At 34.3% G+C, this 10,722-nt stretch overlaps 1 protein-coding gene across 1 annotated transcript; it reads right to left on the bottom strand.

Annotated features, from left to right (window-relative positions):
* Positions 1-4,594: 4,594 nt before the first annotated feature.
* Positions 4,595-9,154, bottom strand: LOC129234347 (uncharacterized protein MAL13P1.336-like). Its single transcript, XM_054868340.1, has 2 exons — positions 9,003-9,154; positions 4,595-5,400 (listed from the first exon to the last, which is right to left on the bottom strand). Exons 1-2 carry the CDS (start codon positions 9,152-9,154, stop codon positions 4,614-4,616), a joined length of 939 nt encoding a protein of 312 aa, XP_054724315.1. The 3' UTR covers positions 4,595-4,613.
* Between the last annotated feature and the right edge of the window lie 1,568 nt (positions 9,155-10,722).

Here is a 10,722-nt window from a genome sequence, read left to right as displayed (position 1 = left end):
GATAATAAGTGGGTCTATGACTTGAAGAGGAATGCCCAAGGGGAAATTGCCAGATTTAAAAGCATATTGGTTGCGATGGGATATAGACAAGTGGCAGGTGAATCGTATTCTCAGGTTTTCTCCCCAGTTATCAATTTCTCCCTGATTAGAATGTTTTTTTCAATTCTGGTGATATTTCTAGGTTGGAATAATTTCCAATTAAACGTAAAAAACGCATATCTTAATGCTGATTTGCATGAAGAAATCTATATGCGACAACCGCAGGGTTTTGTAATCCCGGGAAAAGAAGACTGGGTATGTCGTCTAAAGAAATCGCTATATGGTCTCCATCAATCGGGGAGAAATTGGTACCTGGAAATGATAGGGTTCTCCAAGGTCTAAATTTTGTGAAATTTAAATGTAGTAACTGTGTTTATACAAGAAACAGAAATGTACTTTTATTGATGTATGTAGACGACATAATTTTTGGAAAAAGTGAAATTATAGTTCAGGAAACAATTCAGGATTTATCTAAACATTATGATATTAAAGAATTAGGGAGAACTAAAAAATTATTGGGGGTAGAACTTGAAGAAATAAATGGGGGGATTTTTATACACCAAAATTCTTATATTAAGACAGTTTATGAAAATTTTAAAAAGTATCAGTACCCATACTCGACCCTTCCAATAGCGAAAGGTACAATTTTGTCTTTAAGTGATTGTCCAAAAACGGACCAAGAAATAAAAGAAATGGAGAAAGTACCTTATCACAATTTATTGGGATGTTTGTCCTATGTAGCAGGGAAAACTAGACCGGATATTGCCTATACAGTTAATCTATTATCTCAATTTCAAGCAAATCCAGGTAAAAAACATTGGCAGTGTTTATTAAGACTTTTAGGTTATTTAAAATATACAAATTATTGTAAATTAAGTCTGTCTGCAATAAATGAAATTAAAATAAATGGCTTTTCTGACTTAGACTATGCTGCTAATAGGGACGATAGGATTTCGATGGGGGGAATTATTATTTACATTGACAGAGTACCTATTATCTGGCGAACATTTAAACAAAAGTGTGTTTCATTGTCCACCATGGAAGCTGTGTATATCTCGTTAACAGAAGCAGCAAAAGAGGTGGTGTGGTTAAAAAGAATTTTAGAAGAAACATCACATTTTGGAATAGCTGGATATAAATTTAACGGGTCTGTAATTAATTGTGACAATATAGCTGCAATAGAATTTTCAAATTCCCCTATAGAAAATTCCAGAACAAAGCATATTGATGTCAGGTATCATTTTTTGAGAAATTTAGTAGAGGAGAATACATTTGAATTAAAATATGTGAAAAGCGCAGAAAATCCTGCGGATACGTTTGCCAAGCCTCTGACTCGGGGTATATTGAGAAAAATGTGCAAACTCATTTTTGGTAATTATGAAAATGTAAAAGTTTAATATTCAAATGTGTAAATTTTTCAATGTTTCACAAAAGTGTTTAAAATTTTTTTAAAAATTGTTGTTTGAAATATGTCAGTTTTTCATGTCGTTTTGAAGTGTATCGTGCTGTGTGACCGAGAAGGGGGGAATTTGTTGGTATAAAATATTATTTTATTTTTATTCGCGGTCCACAGCCAATAATTTAAAGAAAATATTTTAAAGTTAATTGTTACTTACTTTAAGCCCAGTCTGGTAAAAGTAGAATTCAACTAGTTGGTGCTGACACTTGAATCGACAATTCCCCCACGCCATAGTTAATGGCGACTGTTTACTAAATCCTCTGAAGATTGCATGTCTCGATGTGTCGATTCAGAAAAGTTGAGTTGTCACCTGATTGATTCGAATTAATTCCACTTGTTGTCCGCACGTGCCATGGAGAGGAGTACGAGTATTCGCGGCAGTGGAATAAACAAATGAGTGATAGTTGCAGTAGAAGCTAGTGTGGTGACGTCATCGAGGCATGAAATCTCATTGGCTGATGAAACATATATATTGAGGTGAGTGGCAACACCCTCTCTCTCTTCTCAACGATCCCCAGCTTTGTTTTGATCGTGAAGCCTAGTTCGGCTCATGTGTAGGGGGTTTTTTCCCCGCGGTGCTAGCGGGCTTTTTAGTGGTGTGTAACTGGTGATGAATATTCTTCCTTAAATTCCAATTCCAATACTTGAATTGGAATACTTGCTAAATTCCAATACTTGAAAAGCATACCTTGCTTTTCAAGTATTGGAATTTTCCAAGTCCTGGAATTAGAATGAGTCCAGGTGAAGAAACACTTGTGTTGTGTCCGGCCAATTGATATTGCCGGGGAAGTGCGTTCCGAAAATTCTACCGGGTATGTTCGCCGAATCTTCGAACTGTCTAACGTTGCCTACCTGCTGGGCGTTCCTGAAGTGTGATCCGGGAGACTTTTTGTGTTCCTGGATGAGAATCCTTCGGACTGGCCAGTGACTTCATCGACAGATTGGTGACATTTTTCTTTTACTTTATGGAACCACTTTTGTTGTGATATTTTGGGGGTGTTCTTTTATGGGGATATTGTATTATAATTCTAGTCATATTTAATAAATGGATTTTTCTGAAACATGTTTTTTGCTTGTCTCCAACTTGACATTATACGGCCAGTTAATGTTGGCTTAGTTTAAATCTCTTAAATTTTGGTTTTTTAAACTTAACTTTAATTATGCCAACAAACCTCTCCCAAATCACCGGTTGGGAACCCCCGATTTATGGCATTGTGCTTTGAGAAAACATCAATATTAGTTTAAGATGTGACAAATTTCTCTTATTTTCAAATGACAATGATATTTTAAGTGTAAATTTTCACTGAAGAAATGTTTTAAGAAGATTGTTTTCAAAGCGAAAACAAATAATGTTGACACTTGAGGCAGTGAGAAGCAAAGGAATGTAAGTGGACATTTTCAAGTTTTGAGTAAAACAACTTTAAAGATAACCTCCTAGATAGGCTTTCATTGAATTTTTTTTCTCAATCAATCTGAATAGCAGCACCTACCAGCAGGGCGGTAGACAGGGCAGGGACCGTCGGGACAAATCCTCCCCCAAAATTTTTAATTATCTCCAAAAAATAAAGAAACGAAGACAATCTAATCAAAACTTTTCCTTCGATTCCTACTTCACTATCACTTCGCCTTGTTAAACACATCTTTCATTCAGACCTCTTCTTTTCGCCCCTCCCTCCACACCACCACACAAATTTTTTCTTTAAAATTTCAAAAAGTCCATTTTTTCATACCTTGGTCAATTACTGATTGCTAATGACTCTTGTTACGGATAACATTTTAAAAACATTCTTTGATATGCATTTCAACAAGAGACGTAACAGATTTACACGATCAAAACTATCATTTTTAATGGTATCATATTTTTGACTAAGTGTACCTGGACGGCTTTGCCCGTAGTAGAAAAATTGAAAGGTCTTTTTGTTCGCCTGTATATTTACAAATAATGTATGGTGAATTTTCTCGCCAATTGGCTTGTACCCATTTTACGGTTCCACGTTATGATAATTTCGTATCTTGCCAATTGGCTTGTGCCCATGTTATGGTTCCATGTTATGATAATTTCGTAATTTACTCGTCCATCTTATGATAATTTTGTTCTTAAAATTGGAATAGAAAAAAAAAACATCGAATTTTTGAAAAATCGCTTCAAGGTGCACACCCCAATGCTACAAATTAACTTTGTGCCAAATTTCATGAAAATCGGGTGAACGGTCTGGGCGCTATGCGCGTCACAGAAATCCTGACAGACAGAGATCTGGACGGAGAGAGATCCTGACAGAGCGACTTTCTGCTTTATTATTAGTAAAGGTTACATGCTTAATTTTGTAGATTTTAATAAAGTAATTCTTTAAGAATATTAATTTATTTTTTGAGGTGGTGAGTGTAGATTACTTTTCAACTGTGACTATTTTCACTTATTTGCGCGAAAGTTATTCTAAAAGCCCCGACGCATGCATTTATAATTGCAAACATGTAATAAACACTGTATCAAGTGTTATAGACCGTAAAAGCGTACGCAGTCCTCTTATTTTATGAACTCCCTAATAAATAATTCCGATGGAATATAAATTAGTTATCAAATATTAATGAAGTAATAAACTAAAATAATTATTTGATATGAATTTTTTAAATACATTGTTGATTAATTTTTGCAAACAACATAATAAAGAATTTTTAAATGCTATTTTCCCACTTGATTACATGTCCTGGAACCACCTTTGCCTCGACCATGTCCCTCCCCGAAAAAGTATCCTGGCTATGGCCTTGCCTACCAGGGCTACTTGCACTATCTCTTGCCCCAAGAGAGAGGAGAGGTTCACCTACCTTTTGTACTGCTTATCTCCAAATTTTTAGTTTTGCCACTTACATCCCTTTGCTGCTCACTGTCTCATTTATTTTGTTTTAAGCTTCTTTTTTTCTAATATACAAAAACGCTTTGAGCAAAATGGAGACTTATTGGTTACCTTAAGTTTGTCTTTAAAAATTGTCCATGCAGATGCTTCAATGATTTTTACTTCAAAATATGAGATCCTTATTATCAAAATGAATTGTAACAATCATAATTTGTTATAACACTTTGAGAATGGTAGTGTAATTTTTACATCCTGTCAATAGTTCAGTATCTAGCTTGAAACCTTTCTCCGACTGGTATTGGTTTCTTTTGTACATGCTGATGACTGGACGTAGATTCCCAATTGGAATCTGTATTCCTGTTTTGGTTTCTGTACCTGTTATTATTTGTGTACCTGTTGCTATTGTTTTTGTACCTATTTTTGTTGCTTGGATGCCTATTATCGAATTCATTTGGATCCATTTCAAATTCTTGCCGAGAGCCATCGCGATTTCTCATTCTTCCACTTCGAAACTTGAATGGAATTTTCCTATTAGGAAAATCTGAATACCATGGTATCCTTATACGTTGAGGAGTATTAAGAGTAAACGCAGATTCCAAATCTCCAAAATTGTTTCCCAGTCCATTGTCAAATTGGAAAGAATTTCCTAGATTATTTCCTAGGTTATTTGCAAACTGTATCTGCGGAGAACCACCATTTGCTGTATTGGCTGAATTGAGAAGATTGCCCAAAGTTTGTGGATCTACTACCATTATTCGTGTGCCTCCGAGGTTGGCCCCAGAATTTGAGGATGATGTTCGAATCACATTGTTAGCTGAACTTAGAGATGATAGATCAATGACATTAGCACCATTTGTTTGTATACCGCTCTCACTTGTACTGATTCCAGGCAGTGAGTAGCCGAAATTAGATGATCCGGTAAAAGCACTGGTAAGGGATGTCAGAGGTCCACCCGTAAGAAGGCTGCTGATCCCAGTTGGAAATTTTTGGCTTCCTCCACCTCCACCACCAGATAGTGCAACCACGGTTTTGCCACCACCTTTTTGTGACCTGCGGAAAGAAAAAAGTCTGTTAAGCCTCTTACTCATTGAATTCAAAATTCTGAAGAGTGGGTTTGAACACAAAATTTAAAGTCATGTGTTAAGAAAATTGTCACATATGTTATTTATATCTCAATTGTATGAAACCAGTTCATTTGGGAGCATCATTTAGATTGATAAAATCTTAAGATTAGTTGTCAAAATTGATCAATTACTCTTCTTGTTACCAATGTTAGGTGTTATTTTTAGCTGTAGATTTTTAACTTCAGCTTATATTGAACATTATTTTTGTTCTTATAATACTTTCAGACTCCCTCAATAATTTAGGACCGGGCCCCTTTAATTGGGAAAGAAAAAATCCATGATTGTTTGTGAGACATTATTACTGTTTTAATTTCAACAAAAAAATTAGTATGCAATGACACTAACAAATACAATGACATAACTAAACCAAAATAACTTTAGAAAAATGATACTGTGGAGTAATTCTATCAAGATTGGAATGCCGAGCGTACTCGATGCTTGCTCAATGGATGATGAACGTCATTGGTAGCCGTATATGGTTCCTTTGCTCTGCTGTCAATTCTTGTTTGAATCTCCTTGTAATTATAATTACCAATTTAAAATACATTGCGAGGATTAGAGGACACAGTAGCAGTCAAGGGTTTAGAGGTTCATAACTCTTCTATGAAGCAGTAAAATTATCAGCATGTGTGTTTGTATGCTTCTTTTTATCGTTTGCAATGTCTAAAATTGTGTCTTTCAACCTTTAATTTTGGAAATTTTCCATTGGGCCCTAATATCATCAAAGATAACCTGAAATTTCATTTCTAGGATGTTAGTTTCAGAAATTTTTCAGAGGAGAGTCTTTTACTTGCCCTTTTCTCCTAACTTAGCCAAATGTACCCAAAATTGGGTTTTTAGAACTTCAACTTAAAGTTTCTATTAGATAACTTGACAGGGGTTAGATTCTCTACTAGATCCCTCCCTAGTTCAATTTCACTAAGGATAGATTTAAAATATGTTTTTATTGGACAGTGTCCCTAAATTTCCCTTTACGTCTCAAATTGCCAAAGATAGCTTTAAATAACATTTTAAAAGTACTTAAAGTGCCTTTTTAATCCTTCATTAAAATGAGTTCTTCAATTAAATTCAATTTTCTTTCAGAGGGGGAGCAGGATTTTTACTCTTTACAAACCAAGAAAGATTGGGAAGCCATCTTTTGGGGTTTGTGAGTGACAGAAACTGGAGCTTTTCAGTTTAAAGATAATGCAAAAAGTGGACATAAGAATGGTGAAGGATAAACATATAATGCTTTTACAGTTTTCTTTTTAAATACTTACTCAACCATTTGTGTCGATAAAAAACAACAAAGGACTCATTTATTGTTTGAAACCTAACTGTAGCAGAAGGATATCAATCAGTCAGATGCATATCAATTTTTTATGTGTGTGTGGAGGGGGGGGGACTTTATGCATGTAAATTCACATAAGAATTTTTGAAATACCAATTATAAATCAAAAGCACAAAAGCATGATTTTTATTCAAATTATTAGTTGTATAGTAGCTGTCAAGAAAAGTTGTTATTTTTGAAAATTATTTTCTTTATCTTCTATTTTACTTTTTGATTGAATTTGTAGTTTCATAGAACTGAGAACATGATGTTACAAATCGTTTCATAGAAGAATTTTGTACAGTAAGGTTTTCACAATACCTATCAACTTTTCAGGAAGTTTAGGATCCGTTTTTTAGCTGTAACCTCTTTTGTATTTTGTTAGGTTTTCTTCTTCTTTCATTCTTTTGTTGTTTTTTAATAAGTTGGGTAGTGTTACAGGGATTATTTTATTTTGTTAGTTAATTAATACTGTCCTATGAATTCCTATGACCATTTCTTCGTCCCTTACATGATTTAAAGTGGTGTTTTCGACACCTTTTTTTTCCTCTCTTAAGAAATCTGAAATTGATGAAATAGCACTATACTGGATGCGGGTTAATTGAATCAACCACTTTAATGAATCAAATTGTCAAAAAAGGAACAAAATCCAATTTTATTGAATCAGCCACCTTATGGAATCAATACTGTTTAGAACAAAGTTGACAGTATGAGATCTGGTAGTATCACGAATAATAAAGTAAAGAGAAACATATTTTGGTCTCATAATTCCTTAAAACAAGGTTGATTATTAACAATTGCAATATTTAAAATTTAAGTTAAAACATTCAATCGACAATAATTCAAAAACTAAACCATTGACTCTAACAATCAACAAACAACATTTTTTTTTTGCCAAATCTACGAGCGAATGCGACAACATGAACCGGCCTTGACATTTACAGGCCTGCCTGCCCCCGTAGGTCTTAGGTTGCTCCTTAAAAATGATCGCCAGATGCAGATGTTTTTCTTTTTTTTTTTTTGCTGGATTGCTTCGGGGAAGTTTACATAAAGACAAATACAAATATGACGACCAGCAACAGGCTCTTGGCTCAGCTATGCTGGTCCTAGTCAATTTATTAGTCCTCAATGATGATCAATGGCCCTCTTAAAGCTATCCACCCCCTTGCTCGTTACTACCTCTTTGGGTAAGCTGTTCCAAGTGCCCACAACCCTACTAAAGTAGTAGTTTTTCCTTATTTCCAGGTTAGCCTGAGATTTGAATACCTTAAAACAATGACTCCTCGTCCTGCTTCCGGTGCAAAAATTTAATCCATTTACATCATTCATTTTGATAAATTTAAACAACTGGATCATGTCCCCTCTGATCCTCCTTTGCTCCTGGCTATACATATTAAGACTATTAAGTCTGGTATCATAATGTAAATCTGAAAGTCCCCTTAGTAGTCTAATTACCCTTCTTTGAACCCTTTCCAGTATACAAATATCTTTCCTCAGATAAGGCGACCAAAACTTTACAGCATACTCTAAATGGGATCTTACTAAACTCCTATAAAAAGGTAGAAGAACCACCTTCTTAGATTTGTTTGAAACAGATCTATTGATAAACCCAAGCATTCTGTTGTCTTTGTTACTTGCAATGTTGCACTGTTGACCAAACTTGAAGTCCTGATTTATTAAAATACCCAGATCGATAACAATTTCTGCCTGACTAATGATTGAACCCTGTAAACGATAACTCGTATACTTATTTCCATGACCTAAGTGTAGCACTTGACATTTCCCTACATTAACTGCCATACTCCACTTATTCGCCCACTTATTAAAGGCGGCTTTGTAGTAATTGAAGGGCGGCTTAATAGTTTCTGCTGAGTGCGTCAGAAATCTAAATCTAAAAACTTGCAAGTTTTTTTTAATGCGGTCATGTTTTACGTTACAGGGCAGAGGCTGAGACCCCGGAACTTATTTGAGATTAAAAATAGTAACAAAGTAATTAGAAAATATCGTAACTTTCTTCGTTGTGACAGAAAATTTTCGCTTTCAGCTGACTGAAACGAAACCGATTAGAGGAGCAAAGACAAACTTAAGTTAACCTACATTTTTATGATGCAGTAAAACCTTTTAAAGATCGCCTGATTATTCTCCAATCGCAACCACATTAAGTTATAGCAGTAATCGATTAATTGCATTAGTATGATAGAGCAAAAACCTCTACTTACGGTATCCTAATGACTTCATTTTGCTGAATTGGAATAGGAACTGGAATCGGTATTGGCAAGATGGTTGGTCTACGACCTAGAGCTCGGGCAAATGCAACAGCGGTTAAAAATTTCTTTAGCTTGTAATAATGGAACATGTCAGACTGTATCATAGACACGTTGATTATTATAAGAAATATTGTTATCCATTGTTTTTTCCATTCATTTAGGTGCATGGCAAAATCTGTAAAGAAAAAACAATAAAATTAACTTCGATTTTAAGTAAAATAAAATTTTGGAACTATTTCAAAAATCAGAAAAGTGGGTGTTTTAAAAAACACGCGACTTTTTTTTTTCGAGTACCAAAATGATTGCTAATGAATGGTAATATCAAATTTTTTAAAAGTTGTTTTTAAATTATTTTTTTTTAAAACTCTGCAGCTATTTTTAAGTTTAAACACCATTAATGTGGCCGTAATTTGGTGCTCCTTTTAATTATATGGATTGGGTAACATTAAATGTACCACAGGTCATTCCTAGCTGATCGTTCTGATATTTATTAATCTGTGTCTAGCTGACACTGGATTTCGCATCTCAATTCTACTGCCATATTTGGCGAGCTACTGTCAAGTTGTTGCTAAATGCCCGTTAATTCGTGACATATACTTCCGTTTCATTTACTTCATTTATGTTGAAATTGTACTTTCATCGTACCAAAAGAAGTACAATTTCAATAAAAAAATTCTTCATTAAAAAAAAAAAAGGTCTATGTATTTGTAAATAACCAAACTTTTTATTAAGCTATTATTTAGTTATTTAGTAAAATATTATTTAACATGCACAACAGCTTTTGAACGTCTGGAAATAGATTTCACTGTTTTTTTTTCTTTCTTTCTTCCTTTTTTTTGTGCAATTTCTGAGTAAGTGTTCAACCGCACTTCGAATTTTACTGTTTCTCGCTCTCTTTTCCTTTCAATGTCATATTTTCGTAATCTATCCTCTCAATATCTCTAAATATTGTTAAGGGTTCCGGTGCAGCTTCAACTTTCTTGAAAGGACGACACAGTTCTTTTTCAACACAGGAAATTTATTTACACTATGTACAGGAAAGATCGTTAACAACTGCTAAATTAATCATCAGCAATAAAGCAAATATCAATCTACACCGTAAACTCAACGGTTACACACGTATTTACGTCCAAATACGAAAAACAACACAGCGAAATGCCTCGCAATCGATAGAGCTAATACACTCTCAGTACGAATTCTCAATCGAGACTGACTTTTTATCACGCGTAACGGCCTTTTATAGACATCGTAAAGTTTCCACAATATTCCAAAAAATTCCAGAAAATCGTAGACCGTTATTTTATTTCTTTCCATTCACAAATTTTATCATTCAGAAATGAGGGGACCGTATACTTCAGCCGAATGTACGGGGCTGTATTTTCATTACAAGAAACTATTTACAGGTTACGTTACTACAACAATTTTAGATGCAAGATAATTTAATAAACGCCAAATTTTAGCTAGATTACGACAAATTAACCACAACAATAATTACTACTACAGAATTGGTAAAAATATGTTACATTAAGTATAAATCTGGCAATTGGAGGATATATTTTCTATTTGAGAACAATTTTCGGGGCACCAAACGCTAACATTGAAAACCGGTAGCTTCTTATCGTTTTCTTGGAAAAAAAAAAGCAAAGTTGCTTCCGATAACCAAATTTTTGGC

Source organism: Uloborus diversus, chromosome 1 (genome assembly GCF_026930045.1).
Source record: "Uloborus diversus isolate 005 chromosome 1, Udiv.v.3.1, whole genome shotgun sequence".
Classification (NCBI taxonomy): domain Eukaryota; kingdom Metazoa; phylum Arthropoda; class Arachnida; order Araneae; family Uloboridae; genus Uloborus; species Uloborus diversus.
Note: the sequence above shows the minus strand (reverse complement) of the source record. Positions and strands in the feature narration are given on the sequence as shown.

What these genes read in the sequence shown, in the direction of transcription:
- LOC129234347 (XM_054868340.1), bottom strand. Translation starts at nt 9,154, where the DNA reads ATGATACAGTCTGACATGTTCCATTATTACAAGCTAAAGAAATTTTTA. An exon ending in AATGAAGTCATTAGGATACC is followed by an intron (nt 5,401 to 9,002) that starts GTAAGTAGAGGT and finishes TTCTTTCCGCAG; the next exon opens with GTCACAAAAAGGTGGTGGCA.